The sequence below is a fragment of the Antechinus flavipes genome, chromosome 2, assembly GCF_016432865.1.
Source record: "Antechinus flavipes isolate AdamAnt ecotype Samford, QLD, Australia chromosome 2, AdamAnt_v2, whole genome shotgun sequence".
NCBI classification, from domain to species: Eukaryota; Metazoa; Chordata; class Mammalia; order Dasyuromorphia; family Dasyuridae; genus Antechinus; species Antechinus flavipes.
Window position 1 is genome coordinate 356,717,405 of NC_067399.1, and position 23,770 is coordinate 356,741,174.

The 23,770-nt window shown below is 31.8% G+C and overlaps 1 protein-coding gene across 1 annotated transcript in view; it reads left to right on the forward strand.

Annotated features, from left to right (window-relative positions):
• BRF1 (BRF1 RNA polymerase III transcription initiation factor subunit) overlaps positions 1 to 23,770 on the forward strand; it is a 160,060-nt gene that overhangs the window by 119,020 nt on the left and 17,270 nt on the right. The window contains exons 12-15 of the mRNA XM_051978109.1: positions 17,538 to 17,599; positions 19,156 to 19,237; positions 19,326 to 19,381; positions 21,341 to 21,600. Of these exons, the coding sequence (XP_051834069.1) occupies positions 17,538 to 17,599; positions 19,156 to 19,237; positions 19,326 to 19,381; positions 21,341 to 21,600 (460 nt within the window). The remainder of the gene's footprint in view (positions 1 to 17,537; positions 17,600 to 19,155; positions 19,238 to 19,325; positions 19,382 to 21,340; positions 21,601 to 23,770) is intronic.

Genomic DNA, 23,770 nt, shown 5'->3' on the forward strand with positions numbered 1-23,770 from the left:
GCTGTACTTTTTGGCCTCTATCCTAAAGAGTTCAAAGGAGGAGGAAAAGATCCCATATATTAAAAAATATATAACATCTTTTTTGTGGTGGCAAAGAACTAGGAACCAAGAAGATACCCATAAGTTGGGAAGTGACTTATTTAAGTTAAGCTATATGAATGTAATAAAATATGTTGCTTTGATTCTTGTATATTTTAAAGTTTAAGAATTTTGATTTTTGGTAATTAAAAGAATCTTAAATTTTTATTTCCCTTTTCCTCTCTAGATTCAGTTTCTTATGTTTTGGGATTTTTTTTTGTTATTGTTGACTTCATTTGTGCAACATAATTTTCTGTTATGTATATTAAATATCAATTACTTCTTCCAGTGCCTTTCCACTTTAGTTATTCTCTCAAGTCAGTTCTGCTATGGTTGACACATGCTTAAAATTATTCTCTTTTTCTTCCCTCCTTTGTTGTAGAAGTCCTGAAATATTTTTATGTATTTTGTCAAATACTATAGGTGAGTGCCATTTGTCCATGATGTTTATAGAAGAGAGCAGCTTTTAAAATTTACTTTGTTTTGTTTTAATTAGAATGCTAGGTGAATTTACTTTATCAGGTTCAAAGACAGTTTTCCAAAATTCCATTCTATGTATATACCCATATTCTCTTCATAATCATTTTGAGACATCAATATAGTTTTTGTAAAATCCTTTTTGTTTTCAGGTATAATTTCTGGAGTTTTCAGTAAAGATTTTCAATGACCTCAAGATCTTTAACTTTTTCAAACTTGATTTTAGTAGTTCTTCAATTTAATATCTTATTTTTTCTGATCTAGTCTTATGGATGAATGAGGTTTTTTGTTGTTTTTCTTTTAAATTTTTATTGCCCTGTACTAGTTAGTAATACATTATTGTATGATTTGTTCGGAATTCTTTGTTAACAGTAGTTTTATGATGTGACTATAGTCATGAAATTAAAAGATGCTTGTTCCTTGGAAGGACAGCTATGGCAAATCTAGATGGCATATTAAAAAAACAAAGACACTGCTTTGCTGACAAAGCTATGGTTTTTCCTTTAGCAGTGTATTGTGGTGGGTTGTGAAAACTGGATTGTAAAGAAAGTTAAGCATATAAAATTGGTGCTTTTGAATTCTGGTGCTAGAGGAGACTTTTGAAAGTCTCTTGGACAATTTAAATTCAGGCTATTCATGGGAAAGTCAAGTACTGAAGCTGAAGCATAAATACTTTGGCCACATAAGAAGACAGGACTCATTTGGAAAATATCCTGATGTTGGGAAAGGTTGAAGGCAAAAGGCAAGGGAATGACAGATAAATGGATAGATGGAGTTATGGAAACTATAAATTTGGATAGTGAAGAATAGGAAGGCCTGACATGTTATGATCTATTGGGTCATGAAGAATTAGACACAAACTGAATCTCTGAACAACAAAACAACAAAAATGTTCGTAACATCTTGATGTTATGATACAAAATAATAGGGGATCAAGGGACCTATTGTGATATAATATGTAGAATGTAAATGAGGGAATATGCACACTCCTGACCATCCATTTAAAACTGATTGTGCTTGAAAGTCAAACCTTTGTGGTGATTTGGAAACAATTTGACCTTAGGATGCAAAATTGCAATGATATTTTGCACTTAGAATTGCTCAGAGCTTTGATGTAATTGCTGCACAAATAAAATCATTCTGTGCATGATCATGATAGTTTTGAATTTCTATAGAAATCATCCTATAATGTTTCAAACACACTCACAGTTGTCACAGAGGAAATATTATATATCTATGTTTATATATATTTATGTGTACATAAATACATATATAGGTATGTTACATATACACACATATATATGCACATTCATAATTGTATAACACCATTAAAGAATTTTTAGTTTGAATCTTTTAACCATTAAATGGGAAACTAACATCTAGAGCTTATCCCAAAGTGTAATAGTTTGCCATGGGAGATAATAGATGTCTCCTAATTATAAGTCTTCAAATAAAAACTGAATGACTCTTTGGTGGGGATATTTAAAGAAGGGGTTCTTGTTGGTACAGCTTATAGTAGATGACCCCTGAAATTTCTTTCAGGTCTTAAGATTCTATCATTCTATTTAAAAGTATTATTGAATTCATAAAAACTTTTTGTTAATGTACTATTGAGGTCTGTGGAAGTTTTTGATGCTAAAAAGCATTATTCATTCTTGGAATATGGGGAATCACTGCTGTAGTTTATTTGAGATATGAGACAGAAGCTATAGGCAGCTCATAGTTGAATTCATCAAAATAAATGACATTTAGAAAAAAGAGATTTTTAGAAAGAGCAAAAGAGAGGACCATGAGCAGTGAAGAGTGGTTGGTGGACTAGGAACTAGGAAAATGTGGTGTACAAGAAGCCAGGATAAAAGAAAATGTAAAGTTGTAAATGATCAGATTTCATACGATGTAGATTTCAAATAGGATGAAGTCCAAAAAAGCCTGTTGAATTTGGCACTAAGAAAATGATAATCTTTGATAGAGTAGTTTTAGAAGGTTGTGATATATTTAAAAACTAAATCATAAGAGATTAAAGATATTAGATGGCTTAAAAATGAAAGCTTAGGATACAAACACATTTTTTAAAGAAATTTGATAGTAAGTGACATGGAGAAATAAAGAAATGAAATGAAACTGAATGGAGTAGAAGAATGAAAGGTCTGTTTTAGGTTTTTTTCATTTTTGTTTTTTAGGATTGGAGAGACAAAGTGGAATACAACACTAAAGTGGACATTTGAACAGAAAGAAAGAATATTTTCTGAAAGAAAATTGTACTGATAAGACAATGACTTAATGTTTCCCAAGTCTGCGCTAACAGCTTTATGATTTCTTAAGTTATCAAGTTGGAAATTAATATTTTTATTTACTGCCAATAATCCTGGCTATCAAATGAAATACATGCATACATTATTGTCAAAAGAAAAACATGCATACATTATATGTAAAAACTGATAAATGAGTTTTACCTAAGTGATTCCTGTCTTCTGCCCACACTAAATGTACCAGGGCAGAACTACTTTTTATTATACTAAATTATAAATTATAAGGAGCTTTCTTTTACCAAATAGTAATGCCTCTTATATAAGTTTAAATGTCTTTCCATTTTTTGAATTAACCCCAGCTTTTATAAGAATAAAAAAAGGTCTTTCAGGAATATTTCCACTTATGTGGGGTTAAATGAAGAATTCTTACTAAAAACAGCTGCTATCAGTTATAGACTTTTTTGCCTATTAGCTGTTCTGAGCATTTTGAACACTTTATTTATTTATTTTGGACAATGGCTGGCATGTAGCAAATGCTTAATGTTTGTTGGCTGACTTATTCCCATTTTAGTAACAGATCTTGATTCATTTGCTTGACTCAGTTTTTATAAAATTTCCATGTGGTACTGACTTGATGGTACCCTTGATAGTAACAGGGGAGGAGAGGAAGATAATAAATTCAGTTTTGGGTATATTAAGTTTAAGATGTCTGTAGGATATACAATTCAATATATTGCAGAATTTATGAGAAGCCTTTTTGTTTATTTCTTCTACATTACAGGTAAGAGTAACTCTTTGTTTAGATAGATTGTTGTTCAGTTGTTTCAGTCATATCTTGACTTCCTGACTTCATTTGGAATTTTCTTGGCAAACATTTTGGAATGGTTTACCATTTCCTTTTCCAATTCATTTTATAGATGAAGAACTAATGCTTAAGTGCCTGAGACCATATTTGAATTCAAAGTGTCTGAGGCCAGATTTGAACTCAGAAAGATGAGTCTTCTTGACTTCAGAATTACAGACCATCAACTATATCTTTAGTACTTGTCATTTTAAGTATCTATCATCTTAAGAAAGCATCCTTTTGTTCTTTTACTTTCTAGTGGTTTTGATGAGAATGGGTATTATATTTCTTTTTCTGCATCTATTTAAACAGTCATAATTTGAGGGGTTTATTGATATGATCAGTTGTATTTATAGTTTTCCTGATATTGAACCAATCCTGTATTCTAATATAAGTCAAATCTGGTTATAGTTCATGATCTTCATGATATATTGTTGTAATGTCCCTGCAAATTTTTATATCAGTATCTATTAGGGAAATTGGTCTGTAGTTTACTTTCCCTGTTTTTGTCCTCTTGTGCTTAGGTATCAAAAAATATTAATGTCATAAAAGAAATTTGATATGACTACTTCTTTATATATGTTTCTTTTCAAATATTTTATATAGTATTGGAATTATTTTTTTTTAATGTCTAGTAGAATTCACTTGTAAATCCATCTAGTCCTGGGGATTTTTTCTTATGGAGCTTATTTATGACTTGTTCAGTTTTTCGTTTCTAAGATAGAGATATTAAGTATCCTATTTCTTTTGTCAATCTGAGCAATTTATATTTTTGTAAATATTCATGTTTCATTTAGAGCTGTCAGATTCATTGGTACAAAATAGCTCCTATTTCATTACTTAATTGTTGGCACATTTACTCTGTCATTTTGGATACCAGTAATTTAGGTTTTTTAAATCAAATTTTACACTTGTTTAAGATTTTTGTGCCTAATAATGATAAATTTTTGTGATGTGATGAATAGCTAAGAGAAAATATATACTCCTTTTTATTCTCATTCAATTTTTTCTAAAAAGTTTGTTTGTTTTGTTGTTAGGTTTATCTCAATCTGAGAGGGAAAGATTTTAAACTTAGTGGTAGTTATACTGTCTGTTTTTTATTTTATTCTTTGGTTCTAACATTTCTGGACAATTTTCTTGATAATTTCTTTGAATATAGTATCTATACTCTTTTTTTTTTTTTATCGTGGCTTTCAGGTTGTGTAGTAATCCTTAAATTCTCTCTCCTCAATATTTTCCAGGTCAGTTTTTCTGATGACATATTTTACATTTTCTTTAATTTTTTCATTCTTTTGACTGTATCATTGCTTCTTGATGTTTCATTATATCATTAGCTTCTACTTGCCCAATTCTAATTTGGAGGGAATTATTTTCTGCAGTGAATTTTAGTACCTCTTTTTCCTACATATATAGTCAATTCTACTTTTCCAAGAATTATTTTCACTGGTGAAGTTTGTATTATTTTTTTCAATGATTTACTTTATTCTGTTTTTTAACTTTTCTTTTAGTGAAGTTTGTACATTTTTACCAACTTTTTTTAATTTAAATTTTAAAATAATTTTTAGGTATTCCAGGAATTCTCATTGCATTTTTTTTTTATCCTTTTAGCCTTTGTTTTTGCTGTTTTTTTCTTCCTGTCTTCTTGTTCTTCCTGTCACCATGCTTTTTATGAACAGGTTCTTTTTGTTTTTGTTATTTTTTCATTCTTCCAACTTATTTATTGATTTTAAAATTTATATTAAAGTTAGATTCTGCTCACTCGGAGTGGTAGGCAGCCCTGTCCCAAGAACCTGACTTTATGGGGTTGCAGTTTTCATAGCTTCTTCTGGGAAATTGGAAGTTATTGTTTCTAAGGTGGATTCATGGAAAGGTATGGTCATTGTTTCTAGTGGTTCTTATCCAGAAAAAGGCTCTGATACTCTGTGATCATTTTTTTGCAGGAGTCCAGTTCTTTTGTGACTGCATATACTATTGTTCCTCAGGACCTCTGCTCTCTGGTTACTAAAAGTATTCTTTTATTCCCTGGATCAGTGACCCAGAAGTGGGCATGTCTGTGGAGTTGCCAAACAATTCTGTTCTGTGCCTGGTGCTAATGATGGATACTCTTTTGCCCATTGCTTAAGTCCTTTTCCATCTCTGAGATAAGAACTCCTCCAAATTGCTGCTGCCGCCAAGATCTCTTGCAGCTGATTTTACCATCCTTTTGTACTGTGGATTAGTCTCAATCCCAGTGCCACAGACCTTTTAAAGTCCTGAGTTTTGTTGTGTCAAAAACTTCTTACTCTGCCTTTTTATTGACTCTGCAGTTCCAGAATTTGCTTTGAGGCATAATTTAAAGTTGTCTGAGGGGAATGTTGGTAGAGCTTGGCTGTAGTACTTCCTGTATGCTATCATTTTGGCTTCAATCTTGGATGTGCCCAGGAGCTTATATTCTGATGAAGACAATAAATTCTTATTGATTGACTGACTAATTGGGAAGGAAGAGGAAAACTCTGAAGTAAAAGTAAGAAGAGAATGAATTTTAGACACATAGAAAGAACCCATGCAAATGCATGAAAATGAGTAATTAATTATGTGAAGAATAATGAAAAAGACAGTTTGGATCGTAGAGTTCAGTTGCAAAAATAATAGCCAATGTACCTGGAAAGAGAGATTGGAGCCAAATGAATTTTAAAGTTAAATAGTTAAATAGGTTAGTTGAGAGGGAGGTAAAGCCAAGATGGCAGAGAAAAAGCAAGAAAAATCGCCTGAGCTTTCCCAAACTCCCCTCCAAATGACCTTAAATTATATCTAAAAACGAATTCTAGAGTGACAAAACACACAAAATATAAGGTGCAATAATTTTCCAGGATAACTTAGAGGAACTTCAGGAAAGTTCTTTCTCACTCAGATAATGCAGGTTATATCTAGGCAAACCAGCCATAGGCTTATAGCCCCAAGATAGGTCACAAATTGAAACACTGAATCCCTGATTCAGCAGGCCAGTGGCATGGTAGTCCTTTAGGTTAGCATTGAGGCCTTCTACCTCTTGATACATCAAGTGAGCTCCCAGGCTCAGAAGCCCTGGCATAGCAGGTCAATAACCGGGCACCTGGTGAAAGAAGCTTGGAATAGTTCCCCCTGCATTTCAGAAGCAGAGTTAAACCTTAAAAGTAATAACATAATTTTATAAATAAATATTACGTAAATACATAAAATAATAAAAATGAACAAAAGCCAAAAAAATCTAATCATAGAAAATTACTGTGATAACAGGAAGATCAAAACACAATTCAGAAGAGAAAAATAATGTCTAAACATCTACATGCAAAGCCTCAAAGAAAACTATGATTTAGTTTCATAGTTCAAAAGAACTCCTGGAAGAGCAAAAAAAAAAAAAAAAAAAAAAAAAAGGATTTTAAAAATCAAAGTAGAAAAAAATTGGGAAAAAAAATTAGAGTAATGTAAAAGAATCTTGAAAAAAAGCTAACAGCTTGGTTAAAAAAAAAAAAAAGCACACAAAAATATTTAATGAAGAAAACTACCTTTAAAAAGTAGAATTGGTCAAATGGAAAAGAATGTCCAAAAACACAATTTCCTAAGAAGTAGAATTGGGAAAATGGAAGTGAGACAAAAAGAGTCAAACAAAATCTCCAAAGAAAGAAAAAAAATAGAAGAAAATGTGAAGGAAAAAAATGAAGAAGGAAAAATGCTAACCTGAAAAAGAGATTTAGGAGAGTTAAAGATTTAGGAGAGCTAACTTATGGATTCTTGGACTACCTGAAAGCCATGAACAACAACAACAACAAAAACCTAGATAATATCTTTCAAGAAATTATCAAGGAAAGCTATCTGAGTACCAGATAGTAAAATAGTAATTGAAAGAATTCACTGATGATCTCCTAAAAGAGATTCCCAAATCAAAATTCTTTGGAATATTATAGTCAAATTCCAAAACACTCAAATCAAAAAGAAGATATTGCAAGCAACCAGAAAGAGACAATTCAAATATAGAAAAGTTAGGATTACCAAGGATTTATTTAGCAGCTTCTATAATAAAGAATTTGGGAATATTATTGGAAAAGGAAAGACGTATGAAGGGAAACAAAGGAGGGGGGCAAGCATCACTTAAACCTTACTATTTTGGATTTGACTCAAAGAGTCAAATACACACTTGACTGGATATCAAAATCTGTCTTACCTTATAGGAACATTAGAGAGGAGGAGAGGGAGAAGAAAAATAGGAGCTGATAGAAGAGAGAGCAGAGGCACTAGTCAAAAGTAAAGCACAGGAGAATAGATGCAGGAGAAAAGGAGAGAAAGAGAAGAATAAATAGGGGAAAATAGAATGGAGGGAAATGTACAATTAATAATCATAACTGTAAGTGTGAATGGGAAGAACTCATCTATAAAATGGAAATGGATAAATTGGATTAAAAAAAGAATCTTACAATGTGTTTATAAGAAACACATTTGAAGCAGAGGAACAGAGTAAATGTGAATGGCTCGGACAAAATCTATTATGTTTTAGCTGAATTTGTTTTTTTTTAAAGCAGGGTAGCAATCATGATCTCTAACAAAGCAAAACAGAAATAGACCTAATTTTAAAAGACAAAGAAGGAAATTATATCTTGCTAAAAGGCATCATAGACAATGAAGTAATATCAATAATATCAACATATCTGCATCAAATGGTATAGCATCAAAATTTCTAGTGGAGAAATTAAATGAATTATAATGAAATAGTAAAATCATACTAGCGAGGCACCTCAACTTTACTCCCTGAGAAATAGATAATTCAGTAGAATTTTAGAAAAATTAAATGTTAGATCTCTGGAGAAAATTGAATGGAGATAGAAAGGAATATACCTTTTTCTCAGCAGAACATGTCCTCCACCAAAAACTGGCTATGTTTTAGGGTATAAAAACTCCACAGTCAAATGCAGAAATATTACGTGCCTCTTTTTCAGATCATGATATGATAAAATTTATTTAATGAAAAGTCATGGAAAGATAAAGTAAAAATTAACTGGAAATAATCTAATCCTAAAAAATGAGTGGCTCAAAGAGCAAATCATAGAAATAGTCAATCATTTCATTAAAGAGAATGCAACATAAGACAAGATAACAAAATTTCTGGGTCACAGACAAAGCAGTATGTAGAGAGAAATTTATATTTCTAAATGCTTACAGCAGTAAAATAGAGAAAGAGCATGCAATGAAAAGCAATTAGAAAAAGAAATTTAAAATCACCAATTAAATACCAAATGGGAAACCCTGAAAATCAAAGGAGAGATTAAGAAAATTAAAAGATCTGGTTTTTTGGGGGTGGGATGGTGGGTAACAACCCACAGTAAAATGGGTAAATCATTGGTTAATTTTATTTAAAAAAGAAAGAAGCGCATCAAATTTCCAGTTTCAAAAATGAAAAGGGTGAATTTACCACCAATAAAGAGGGAATTAAAGCAATAATTAAGAACCATTTTGTACAATCATATTCAATAAATCTGCCAATCTAAGTGAAATTGATGAATATGTCCAAATTAACAAGAGGGAATTAACAAGCCATCCATGAATTACCTAAGAAAAAAATCCCCAGGGCCAAGATGTATTCAAAGTGAATTCTACTAAACATTTAAAGAGCGATTAATTCCAATACTATATAAATTATTTGGAGAACTGGATGAAGGAATTCTACCAAATTCTTTTTTATGACACAGATATAGTACTGATTCTTCTACCAAGAAGACACAAAACTGAGGGGAAAAAGTATAGATCAATTTCTCTGATATATGTTGATGCAAAAAATTTCAATAAAATACTAGCAAGGAGATTATAGCTATATATCATAAGGTTCGTACATCATGTGGGATTTACCAAGAATGCACTACTAGGAAAATGAGTTTAATTGATTACATCATTAATAAAATCCACAAAAATCATATGATTATTTCAATAGATGGAGAAAAAAAGCTTTTGACAAAATACAATTCCAAGTACTACTAAACACACATATACACACACGAGCACAAGAACATAAGAATAAATGGAGCTTTCTGTAAAATGATAAACAGTATCTATCTTAAGCCATTAACAAACATCTGTAATGGGGATAAGTTAAAAAACTTTTCAAAAGTTGAAACAAGGATGCCCATTATCTCCTAATATTCAATATTGTACTAGAAATATCATCAGTAGCAATAAAACAAGAAAAAAAAAATTGAAGAAGGTAAATAGGCAGTGAAAAAAACAAAACCATCACTCTTTGCAGGTTATATGATGGTATACTTAGTAAATCCAAGAGAGTCAACTAAATAGTTGAAATAACTTTTTGAAGATTGCAAGATATAAAATAAATCTGCATAAAACATCAGTCTTTCTGTATACTACCAGCAAAACTTAGCATGAAGAGATAGGAAGAGAAATTTCTTTTAAAATAATTGTAGACAATATAAATATAAAATACTTTGTAGTTTACCTACCAAGACAAACCTAGTAGCTGTATGAACTCAAATATGAAATGTTTTTCACACGAAATCAGATCTTAATAATTGATAAAATATTCATTGCTCATGGATAGGCCAAGATAATATAATAAAAATTTCATTTCTACCTAAATTAACTTATATTGTACTATATCAAAGTACTAATTTTAAAGCTGAAAAAATCATAACAAAGCTCATGCGGAAGAAAAAAAAAGTCATTATCAAGGGAATTAATGAAAACAAATGTGAAGGAAGGTGGCCTAGTTTTAACAAATCTCAAACTGAATTATAAATCAGTAATCATAAAAACTATCCAGTGCTAATGAAGCAATAAAATGATGGGTCAATAGAATAGATTAAGTACATAAGACTTAGTAGTAAATGACCATAGTTATCTAGGGTTTGATAAATTCAAATATCCCATCTTTGGGGACAAGAACTTAATATTTGACAAAAAGTGCTGGGAAAAATATAAAGTAATTTGACAGGAATTAGGTATAGACAAATGTTTCATATCATATACCAACATGAACTCAAAATGGATATGTGATCTGCACAAAAAGGGTGATACCATACACAAATTAAGAGGGCATAGAATAGATTACTTATTAGATCCTATGGATAAAGGAAGAATTTTTGATCAAGAGGCAAAGGACAGAATGTAAGATGGATAATTTTGATTACATTTAAATAAAAACAGGTTGCAGAAAGAAAACCCAAGGTTAGAAGGAAAGCAGAAAACTGAGTGTAGGGGAGTGGATTTTGCAAATTTCTCTGGTAAATTTTTCATCTCTCACATATATTAGAGAAATTATTCAAATTTCTAAAACTACAAGTCATTCCCCATTTGACAAATAGTCAAAGGATATGAATAGTCAGTTTTTAAATGAAAAAAAAAATCAAAGATGTTTTTAATCATCTGATAAAATACTCTTAACTCACTATTGGTTAGAGAAATAGAAAGTAAAAACGGCTCTGAGATCTTATCTCATCTCTATCAAATCCACTAACATAACAGAAGGAGAAAATCATGGGTGTTTAAAAGATGTGGAAAAATTAAATAATGCATTTTTGGTGGGGTTGTAAAACTGATCCAACCCTTCTGAAGAGCAATTTGGAATTACAGCCCTTTAGGCAAAAAGGGCTATAAAACTGTGCATTTCTTTGCATATAGCAGTACCACTTTTAGATCTGTGTCATAAATAAGATTTTTTTTTAAAGGCATGGGCATTTGGGGGCAAAGAATTGAAAATTGAGGGTATATCCATCAATTGGGAAATGGTTAGGGTATAATTATAATGGAATATTACTATGCTTTAAGAAATTATGAACATTCTGATTTCAGAAAAACTTGGAAAAACATTTAAAACTGATGCAAAGTGAAATGCAAAACCAAAACATGCATAGTAAAAGAGCTTATGATGAAAAATACTATCCACCTCCAGATAAATAACTGATGAAGTCTGAATGAAGATTGAAGTATACTATTTTTTACTTTCTGTGGGTTTTTTTTTTCATGGTTTTTGCTTTTTTGGGGGAAAGACATAACTAATATAGCAATAATATAACTAATAATATGTTTTACATGATTCAACATGTATCATCTATATCAAATTACTTTTCTCAGAGAGGGAGAGAGAAAATTTGAAACTTAAAACAATTTTTAAGTGAATGTTTAATGGGATTAAGATAAAGTACAATTTTTTTTTAAATAAAAGACTAAACAGGACTATTGATATTTCATCCTAAAAGTAATCAGAAGCCATTTGAGTTGATGGAAAGAGATAACACATGGTATAAGATGGAATTCCCTCTCAATTAGGGAACTTTTGAATTAAGTGATTTTTAAATTTTTTGTTAGCACTTTCATATTCATCATGTGATTGCTTTGCTATTAATTTTCCTTTTTGCCCCAGTCTGAACTAAAGAAAACGTGTAAATATGTGTAGATTTCCCATCACTTCAAAAAATACAAATAATGCCTACAGTTCATGAAAGACTGTGAAACTTATATTTTATGTGATTTCAACCTATAACTATCACTAAGAATGTGCCAAAACTATGTGCAAGCATCCCGAATGGTCAGACAGATTATTTGTGTCTGATATCTGGTAGAGCCTTCTGAGCTCACATGGGACTCAAATGGTAGAACTCACTGTATCTTAACTCCAAGATGAACAATACCGTATCACATAGATTATTAAGGACAATTCCCCATAACATCCCATTTGGTTTAGCCATTAAGAAAATAATGATTACTTTTATAAAAATAATTCTGGAATATTGAGGATAGAGATTATTTTTAAAAAACTGGCCCTCTGATTGTGCCTGACACTTCCAACACATCTCATTTGACATATGTTTATTTATTGGTGATATCTAGGAAAGTGGGACTCCTTTTTTATAAGGATGATTCTTGGAACTAGTTTGGAAGAAGCAGGACTATTGTTCTGAATGACACTATCAGCTGGGAAGTGTATGCCAGAGATCAATGCTATTTAACATTTTTATCAGTAATTGGGTGTTAAATTCATCAAAATTTGAGATGACACAATGGTGGGGAAAATAGCTAATATGATGGTGACAGGATTCAGAAAGATTTTGATAGCCTTATAGAACACTGCACTGAATGTACTCATGAAATTCTATACAGGCAAAAATAAAGTGTTACATTTGGGTTCAAAAAATCAACTTTATAAATATAGGATTAGGAATGAGGCATGGTCATTGAGCAGTTTGTCTAAAAAAAGCCTTGTGTGTTTTAATAACTATAAGCTTGATAACAGAATGTTGTTGTTCAGTTGTGTCCAGCTCTTCATGATCTCATATGGAATTTTCTTGGCAAAGATTGAAATGGTTTGCCATTTTCTTCTCCATGGTTAAGGCAAACAGAGGTGAAATAACTTACCCAGGATTACCCAGCAAGCTAGCGAGTGTCTGAGGCCAATTTTGAATTCAGGAATTCCTGACATTCCTACATTTCCATGTAGAAACTAAAAAAACGGATTTGATTTTGAGCTACATTAAGAGAGGAATAATTTCTAGGAATAAGAGTGGTTAGTTTTGGTTTTTTTTTTTTTTTTAATATTCTGCCCTGGTCATACTATATCCGGAATATTGTTTTCAGTTCTGGGTTCAATAGTAATGAATGATATTAATAAACTGGAAAATATCCAGAAAAGGTCAATGAGAGCCTTTGTCTTGTACTTTATGCTTATATTTGAAGATTTAGAAGCTATGATAGCTATAATCAAATATTTTAAGGAATTTTAAATAGAAGAGGAATTAGCCTGGTTCCTTTTGACCTTAGAAGATGCCCCAAGAGCAGAGGATGGGATTATAAAAAGGTAAATTCAGGCTTGATAATAGGAATAACTTCCTAATATTTAGTTGTCCAAAAGTGGAATATTAGATGTTTCCTGTCATTGGAACTCTTTAAACAGAAGTGTACTATACTCTGCCTTACAGAAGTTAGATTAAATCTTAAGTATCGGAACTTAAAAGCCTTATTCAAGTATTTGAATATTGTGCTCAAGTATTTCCTAGGGGAAAGGAATTAAATTTGTTGTTTTACTTTAGGAACAAGGAGTGAAAGTTTCAGAGAGACTTATTTATGCTTGATAGGAGTAAAATTTATTAAGAATTCTCCTTAATTGAAATGGGTTCCCTCAAGAGTTCCTTCTCACTTGAGATCTTCAAGACTGTCGATCACAGATGACTATGTTGATGGTGCAGAGGATTTCTTTTTTGTCAGAATGATTCAGAGATCCCTTACAACTATAAGTATTTGTGATTCTTTGATGCCTATAATAAGATTATTCTGAAAATTATGTTAAGGATAGGTAGGAAAGGTGAGCAAACTAAGATGAAAAGACTATTAGTATTAATAGCAAGAGGTGTTGATAGCTAAAACAAAGATGGTGGCAATAGTGATGGATAGAAGAGGTTGAATGTGAAATATTTTGTGAAAAATTGTTAGACGGGATTTGTAAACTAATTGCACATGAGCATCAGGAGAATGGAAGAATCAATGGCCTCAGAATTTTGAATTTGTGTGATTGAGAGAATAGTATGTGATCAACAGAAATAGAAAAGATTGGAGGAGGGACAGATTTAAGGAGAAAGATTTAGATCAGTTTTGAACATGGTTAATATGAGGTATAGAGATATGTATGTGGATTTATATTCAATAAGTTAGTCAACAAGCCTTTTTTAAGAGGTTACTACGTGCCAGGAAAATGCTGAAAATGTGCCTACTGAATTCCTACCCATTATTTAAAGCCCAATTCAGATGCTATCAGCCTTCCCAAGGGAATTATAACCTTTCCTTTCTTCAGTCTTACAAAGTACTTGATTTCATACTTTTGTAATGTACTTATTGATGTGTGTTACATGTCACAGCCTTTGATTAAGTTGTGAGCTCAACAAAGACAGAGAATGAGGCAGAAAATGGGTCCTTAAGAGCCTAGTACAGTGCTCTGTACATAATGAATATTTAAAAATTATTACATTATATTGAAATAAAGTGAAATGAATTGAATTTTATAAAACCCTAAGAACACTTATGGTGAAACCTGACATTCAGATTTTTTAAAATAGGAGTCCTTTCAATGTTTATTTTTTCCTCTGTTCCTATGACTTCTGGGCAGTTCTCTTTGATAATTTCCTGGAAAATAGTGTCCAGGCTTTTTTTCATCATGTTTTTCTGGGAGTCCAATGATTCTCAGATTGTCTCTCCTGGATCTGTTTTCCAGGTCTGTTGTCTTCCCCAGAAGGTATTTCACATTTTTCTCAATTGTTTGATTTTTTTGGATTTGCTTGACTGATTCTTCTTGTCTCCTCGAGTCATTCAATTCCAATTGTTCAATTCTGATTTTCAGTGAAGTATTTTCTTCACTCACTTTTTAAAAATCTTTTTCTAATTGTCCCATTGAGTTCTTTTATTCTGTGGAATTTTTTTTCCATTTCGCCAATTTTGTTTTTTAGAGAGCTATTTTCTGTTTCCAGTTCACCAATCCTATTTTTCAAGGATTTTATTTCTTTATCCACTCTCTCTTTAACTGACTTCTCCAGGCTCTTTTGCCAAGCCTCCCATTTTTCTTCTAGCTCCCTTGTGAGAGCCTTTTAAATTACTTCTATGAGGTTCATCTGTGCTGAGGAACAGATGATCTCCTCCTTTGGGGATTCACCTGGAGACTGTCTGTTTTTAGTCTCCTCAGGATTTAGAGTCTGCTCTCTATCTGTGTAGAAGCTGTCAAGGGTTAAAGTCCTCTTCAGTTTCTTGCTCATTCTGTCTAATAATCAAAGACAGAATAGCAAAGAAAAAAAGAAAAAACTGGAGTCTTTCTTTGCGGGAGGGGCTGGGTGTTGATACCGAGCTTCCTCTACAGACTGCAGGGGGCAGCAGTGAGGCACTAGCCCGACTGTGCTGCGCCTGCGCTCTGAAATCCCAGAGCGTGCTGAGTCACTGTGGGGGGGAAGGGGATGCGGCCAAGTCCTGAGAGACTCCAGCTGTTTGGGGTTGTATTCTTCAACCCCAGTGTTTTTAGCTTCTCTGCTGGGCTGCTAACTTGCTGCCGGAGCAAAGTATCCAAACCTGTAGCGAAGCTCTCCCCGCAGAGACGGCTGCGATCACTCCCCACCCCCTCTCCAGTCTGCTCCCGTGCTCTCACTGCCGCTGCCTGCCGCCTGCGCCCGATCTAAAACCTCCCAGCCCTCCAGTAAAGACAGACCTTTCTTGGCGAATCTCAAGGATGGCTTCTCTTGGTAACTATTTGTGGGGTTTTTTTTCAGTCAAGCATTAATTCAGAGGCTTGTAATGAAATGGATAGTGAGAGAAAGCGCGGAACTTACACAGTTGTGTGCCTCCTCTCCACCATCTTAACCGGAAGTCCATTTTTTTTAACACAATCAGCAAGAAACACAATGGGATCTTTTATTCTTTTTGCTTTTCAGAGAACTCTGTGATGATAAAGATATGGTCTATTGTGGACTATCACCTGCCAGAGTCTTCTTTTCTCTTAACCTGCATCAAGCATTCTTGATGAACCCATAAGATATTCTCATAAAAGTTTTATATACTTGTAAAAAGTAGGCATTTATAATTGATATTGGTGGTCTCAATAAGATCTGAAGGATTTTTTCTCTTCATGCTTTTTGTATCTTGCATTACCTCAACTAACTTGAGAAATGATTCTTCAATACTATAAAATCTATGTTTCCAAAATAGGCCTCCTTTGCATATACTAACTCTAATCTATAGTTGCTTTCTCATTTTTGTTCTCTTTAATGTCATTTCTCCTTACTCTATAAGCATCTAGGATTGTGATTTTTAAAGTCCAAATATAGTGACTCCATTCTTCTTGAGAGTAAAAAGTTTTTTACAAAATCTTTGAAGATCTTTTCCATCTTTCACCTGTTTGTTTATCCTTATGGTTTCACTCTTAAATACCCCTTTGAGGAGTTTACATTCTAAAACCAAGTGATCTAGCTGCCATATCCTTTTGGATAACAAATAAATCAAGTTTTTATTGATTAAAGCAGTTTTAGAGTTTTTTGATCTCTTTATTATGGGAACTTACTTACATTGCTTAAACTTCTATATGAAACTATTATTATAACAGGTATTCATATCATTTCATCCATCCATCTCATTTTTATACAATAACCTGTTTAAATAGATCAGACTGGAATTGTTTCAATTATATAGTTATATTGCTTTTTCATTTTTAGTCTCCTAGCTTTGTGATATTTTTAATACTTATTCTTGACAAAGTAGTGATATGCATGTACTGATTCATAAATGGCTCATGCATAAGTAATAAATTACTTCCTGTCTATTAAAAATAAAATAAAATAAAATAAAATAAAATAGGAGTCCTATTTTTTCCTTAGAAAAAGTTTCATAGGACATTATTCTATAAAATATTACTTTTATTTTAAAATGAAAGTATCTCTAATACAATGAGCTGATTCAGTTACCAATGAACATATGTTGCCCACTACAATATAGTCTATTTTAATTATCTCCCTCTTTTACTTTTTAATTATTTTTAATAAGTTTATATACTTTATAAGTATGTACTTATAAAATCTTATTTGGATAACTATACTTAGAATGATCTTCAAAGACACAAAGCTACAATTTAAGGTATAAGAAAATAGCATAGGGATTTTTTTGCGTGTGTTTTTTGGTGAGGCAATTAAAAGTGACTTGACCAGGATTACACAGCTAGTACATGTTAAGTGTCTGAGGCCAGATTGGGTTGCTTTTTTGAATAAGGAGATTCTGTATTTTAAAATATAATTTTTAATCACTTAGCATTCCTACAATTCTCTAAGTAATCTCAAATTTAAAATGTTTGTGACATTGTTTTTAAACACCCATGAACTCTAATTGAGATTGGTTTCTGTTTCTTAATTTAGATGAAAATTCAGGCGATGGTGAATTAGATCTTAATGGAATTGATGACAGTGAAATCGATAGGGTAAGCTATTTTTCTTCTATTCTTATACTTTACCCTTAAAGAAGAAAATGCTTTTTAATTCATTTCTGTACATTATGTATGACATCGTTCTCAGGTATTTTTACTAGATTCAGACTAATGCTGTATCTAAATGATACTTCTTTGCAAATGCACCCAATAGGTTTATTTGGTTTTTAAATAAGGCTGCAAACTAGTAGTGTAATGTCATTCTAATCATAGAGGGGGTTTGGTATGTTGCAATTTTTTTGTTTGTTTGTTTTTGCATTTCGTCCTTGAAACCTTGTCCTTGGTTTAGAATTCTTGAAATGTTTTTATAACATTGAGCCTTGCATATGGTATGTATTGCACATAATATGTGTTCAATCCATTTTTGTTAACATAAATCAAATGTCTTGGTAATATCTAGCCATTCAATTTGTTTTTCTATACTTTGCATCATTTAGAAGTTAGGACTTTTAACACCAAAATACTATTGTAGTTGCTCAGATTCTTGACTCTCATGATGGTCTTTTTGTAATACCATCTATTTTAATAACATCAGGGATCCTATTCTAAGTGCTTTGTCTTCCAGACATGCCTTCCTACTAAGGTGAGTTCATTAAACTCTCTAAGCCTCAGATAAACCAATCAATGTTATGTGACACTGACTTGGTGACCAAAACATTTCAGTGGCCCCTATCATATGCTACCTAGAAGAATGGACTCTGGAGCAGTTAAAGTTATAAGTGAGGAATCATTGATAGGAGATTATGAAATTGCAACAATAAGGTTTTTTTTTAAGGTTATAAAGAAAAACAGTGCAATAGTAGCAAATAATTTTGTTTTTTAAATATCATATGGGTCAGAACTCTTTAGAAATATGATTTCAAGAAATATCTAACTTAAAAAAGATTTCCAAGTTGATTGACATTACCAAATTTAATCATGTAAGATACTACTAATTATGTCCTCAAATTCTTGCTGGCATTGTTAATTAAAATTAATAATTGAAATTTTCCTCTATTTTTTGCTTTTCCTCTAATTTTGTTTTCAATAGAAATTCTTTATATGTAAAATATCTTTTTTTTAAAAAGAAGAATTGAAACCAAGTTCTTGATAGATGATTTTGTTCTCAAGTTGACCCTCATACTCCTTCATACAATTCATGAAAAATTTAATTCATTCCCATAAATATGAGGTCATTAACCTATTAAAATTCTCTGTGGGGGAGGGGAGTATACTATTTCTAACTTTCATTATGTTCCATTAGCTCCAAGTAGATCAGTTATCCTTGATCTGCAGAAATAGCATGTGTTTTAGTATAGAAAGGAGTATATGTGAAAGTGTCAAATTAACAATATTGTTCTTGAAGGTGAAAGTTGGGTCCACATTTTTAGATAGCCTCCAGATATACTTTTCTTTTACAAAAGAAATACTGTAATACATTACAGTCCCATTTCATTCCTTTAATGACTTTACATATGCAAATATGCATTTTGTTTATAGTTTTGAGATGTGGTAAAATTCTATTTGTTTTTTAAAAGTTTGTAAAGAAATTTACTTTATTGTGTCTTCAGTATATTCTCAATGAAAATGAAGCACAAATCAAAGCTGAACTGTGGATGAAAGAACATGCTGACTATGTAAAAGAACAAAAGGGTGAGCAGTTATTTATTGTCCCCGCCTCCACATATGTTATGAAATATTGTCTAATACTGTCATTCATACTGGTTGCGTTATCTTTTAGAAAAAGAAGCAAGGATAGCAAAAGAGAAGGAACTTGGCATTTATAAGGAACACAAGGTAACATTGTAATTTATTAAAAAGATCATCGGTTTTCTAGTTAATCTCCATATTTACTGGATAAAAATTTCCCTGTTGAATTTTGTGGCTTTGAGCTTAAATTTATAAGAATCTTTTGTTATTTTGTAATTTGGCTAAAGAATTCATGCTTCCATACTAAGAGCAGTATTTCACTGATATTAGAAAGATTAAATAATAATACATTACTTGATGGCTATGTTATATGCTGTATATTCCAGACTTCCCCAAAGAAAATATCTCTCAGCTAGTGAATTGCATTAATATGTGCTGGCTTGAAGTTTTTAAATGATTTTTTTCAACATGTAAGAATAAAATCCAAATAGATATTTATTTATTTGAATTGTAAAGAAAAAGTTTTATTAAAAAAGAATCATGATGTGTTAGAACTCTGAATTGGGAATCCTTTGTAGAACCAAAGATCTTTAATTGCATAACTTTGGGCAAAGTCTTTCTCCAGAGTGAGTCTCAGTATCCCCATGTTAGAATAAAGATATTGAACTGTCTGGCCTCTAAATTCTCTGCTTTTTCTGATATTCTAAGATCTTATATTTCTAAGGTTTGAAATGAGAAAAGCTGTTATTTTCATTCTTTGCTAACTTTAAAGAAACGATATTTTTCTTCCTGTCATAAACCTTATTTCTTTTTTGCTCAATTCTTCAACTTATTACTTAGACCAGTTAAATTGACAATTACATTGTATTTTAAGCCATTTGTAGTTTGGGTACTTGAGCAAGAGAAAAGGCAGTGCATAAATGCTTCAAGAAACAAGCAGTGATGTGTATGAATTTATGGTGCTATACTGGTTAGAGAGTTTATTCCTCTTTCAGACACTTAAAAATTAAAAATAAAATTTGTTGTTTAATCATTTCATGTCCAGTTAGTGCTCCTACTCTCATTTGAGTTTTCTGGACTAGAGAGGTTTACCATTTCCACCTCCACTTCATTTTACAATTGAAAAAACTGAGACAAATAAGGTTGTATCCCCAGAGTTACACATCTATTAAGTGGCTAAGATCAGATTTGAATTCAGATCTTTCTTAAGCTAGGTCTACTTCTCACTTGACTAGGAATAGAGTGTTCTGACAGTTGAGTTTTTGGTCCAGAGAAGTATAGTTTTATGCCAACAGTATTCATTGTCTTTGAAATGTGTTCTCTCTTTCCAAAGTTTGAACTCTGGTTACTGTTGTCATTGTTAATTCCCATCATTTAAATGTAAAAGTGAAAAGCATTTGATCTGGACTAAAGTTTTCTGAATTGTCCTCAGTGATTTTAGGGCATGATAAAATAAACTTTTTTTCTTTTAAATTCCAGGGCATATCATATGAATTTAATAACTGAATTTAAATTAAACTATACTACAAGAGTTAAATTATAAGCTAAATTGAATGCCACAGAATTAATGCTTTCAAATTGTGGTGCTGGAAAATACTTTTGAGAGTTCTTTGGACAACAAGGAGGTCAAATCAGTTAGGACTTAAAAAAATTAATTCAGGCTATTCACTAGAAATTTAAACACTAAAGCTGAAGTTGAAATACTCTGACCACATAATGAGAAGACAGGATTCATTGGAAAAGACCCTGATGTTGAGGAAGATTAAAGACAAATAGAAAAGGGGATGGCAGAGGATAAAATGGATCAACAGTGTCATGAACTTGAATAAATTTGGAAGGGTAGTGGAGGGATGGTTTGTGGGGTCATAAAGAGTCAGATATGACTGAAAAATTGAACAACAATAACATCTAAGTGATGGATACATTAGTGCTATTGATGAAGTAGGGCCCTGTGACCTACAGTTGGAATGCCCTTACTGTGAGGAATGTCCAGTCACTTAGTTCTTTAGAGACTTGTTGAAAGATTGCCTACTTATGAGTAATAAAATCAACTCTTAATTGACAGTTATTTATGTCTCATCTATCTGTTTTTATGTTTAAATTAAGCCAAAGAAGTCCTCCAAAAAACGGGAGCCAATTCAGGCCAGCACTGCAGGAGAAGCCATTGAAAAGATGTTGGAACAAAAGAAAATCTCAAGTAAAATTAATTACAATGTACTAAGGGACTTGAATAGCAAAGGAACTATGACCCCTAAGAGGGAAAATGAGCCACCTAATGACAGCAGCAGCACCAAGAAGTTGGCACGCAGAAAATGTCCTGCAAGTAGAACTCTAACAGATCCTCTGAACAGCAGCATGGGAAAAAGGTATTGTATGAATTTGCTTTTTATTCTTATTACCTGATTAGTATCATGTTTTGAGTTTGAGAGAATGTCTCCAAACTAACTTGTACTAAAGATCTTATTTGGGTATATTCTCAGTACTTACAGATAATTTGACCTTTTTTTTTTTTTAGAACTGACTAGTTGTTTCTCTACTGACACCAAATTTGCTTCAGTTGAATTGGTTAGATTTGTTCTATGAAATTTGTATATAAAAATAAATTTAATTTTGATTATGTGGAATTTGCTTTAAATTAAATCTGCTCTTCTATGACTTAAGGAATAATTTGGAGAAAGGAAACCTTAGTCTAATTTCTGGCTTCACATTTTAATTAGCTGTTCTTAGACAAGTAACTTATTACATATATAGGATGAAAGAGTTTGGTTATTAGACTAATTAATTTCTGAATTCCTTATTCTCTGCTCCATTTCCAAGTATATGTCTGACCTAAGGACTGATAAGTAAGATGCTTTTTTTTTAAGAATAAATTTTTCCTTTCTCTGCATTTTTTTTCTCTGCAGAATATCTGCATTTTTTCCCTATCATTTCCCCCCCATTGAAAAATTGATAAAAATATAGTCTCTGTTATAAAAAAGCATAGTCAAACAAAAATTCCAGAATTGCCCATGTCTAAAAAAATAGTTGCCTCATTCTGTACTCTTGAGTACTTTCTTCTTTATCAGACTGTGGATAGTACATTTCATCATTATGTCGAATTGTAATTGGTTATTGTGTTGATCAGCATTCCTAAGTCTTTTAAATTGTTTCTCTTTGTAATGTTGTTATTGTATAAATTGCTCTCCTGATTCTTCAAATTTTATTCTGCATCAGTTCATATGGCTTGTTCTAGATTTCTTTGAAACCTAATCATTTCTTACAACATAAATAGTATTTCTTCATATTTATATTCCATAACTTATTCAGCCATTCCCTGATTGATGAGTTCTTACTTAGTTACCAAATATTTGTCTCTACAAAAAGAACTGTTATAAATATTTTTGTACGTATGGGTCCTTTTCCTCTTTCTTTCATCGCGTAATACATATCTAGTAGTAACATTGAAGCAATCAATGGGTTTGATAATATAATAGTTTTTTTGTATATGATAAATTGCTTTACATAATGGCTAAACCATTGACAGTTTCATCAAAAGAACTTGTTTTCCTTTTGCTTTTGCTTGTTTTCCCACAGCTCCTCCAGAATGTCTTTTTCCCTTTTTTTGTCAACTTTATGAATTTATTGAGTGTGAGGAGGAATGAGGCAGCTGAATGAGCCTGAAATAAGAAAGATTTGAGTTCAAATCTAATCTCAGACACTTGGTAGCTGTGTGACCCTGAGCATGTTACATCTGCTTCAGTTTCCTCAATTGTAAAAGTAGGAATAAATAACAGCATCTACCTTCTAGGATTATTGGCAGGGTTAAATGAAATAATACATATAAGCTTCTAGCACAGTGTTTAAAACATAATAAAACATAATAAATGTTTAGTCCCTTCTTGCATTTCACCTTTCAAATGTTCAATCATTTTTTTCTTTTTCTTTTTCTTTTTTTAAACAACCATGCTGTCAAAAGGACTGACCATGTCTTTAGGGAGGAGATGCTTTTCATTACAGGATTTGTCATGTAGGTAATTTAGTACATGTGACTTTTTTTCTTTTTGGCAGGATACAGAAGCAAGTTTTTGTGCAGATGTTTAGGGTTTGTTCTTTTTTAGAACAATGTAGCCATGCTGGCAAGTTCAATTTTTGATTATTGGTTCTGTTTTATGGTCAGAAGCTATGTCATTTAACTTTACACAAATTCATTCTTTTGAAGCCTATGTAGTGAATAGGCAAATGTACTTCTTTTTACCACAAGAAGAACAACTTAAAGCACATACTCTACCCATGATGAAGTCATTAGCATTATCTTTTTATATAGACAACAGCACATTTCAGACAAGTTACATTAAGTTTCTTGAGTGGAAGTTCATGCAGCAGTAGAGAAGAACCATTAGCAAAATCTTGAATTCACTATTTTGTTTTGACAGATGATAATATTGTTAGTTTACGTCACTCCTTAATATCATTAAGATATGAAAGTCTAGGCAGAAGTTGGCTTCATGCAATGAAAGTCAAGGGTAAGATAACAATCTCACTAAATCTCAACTATAA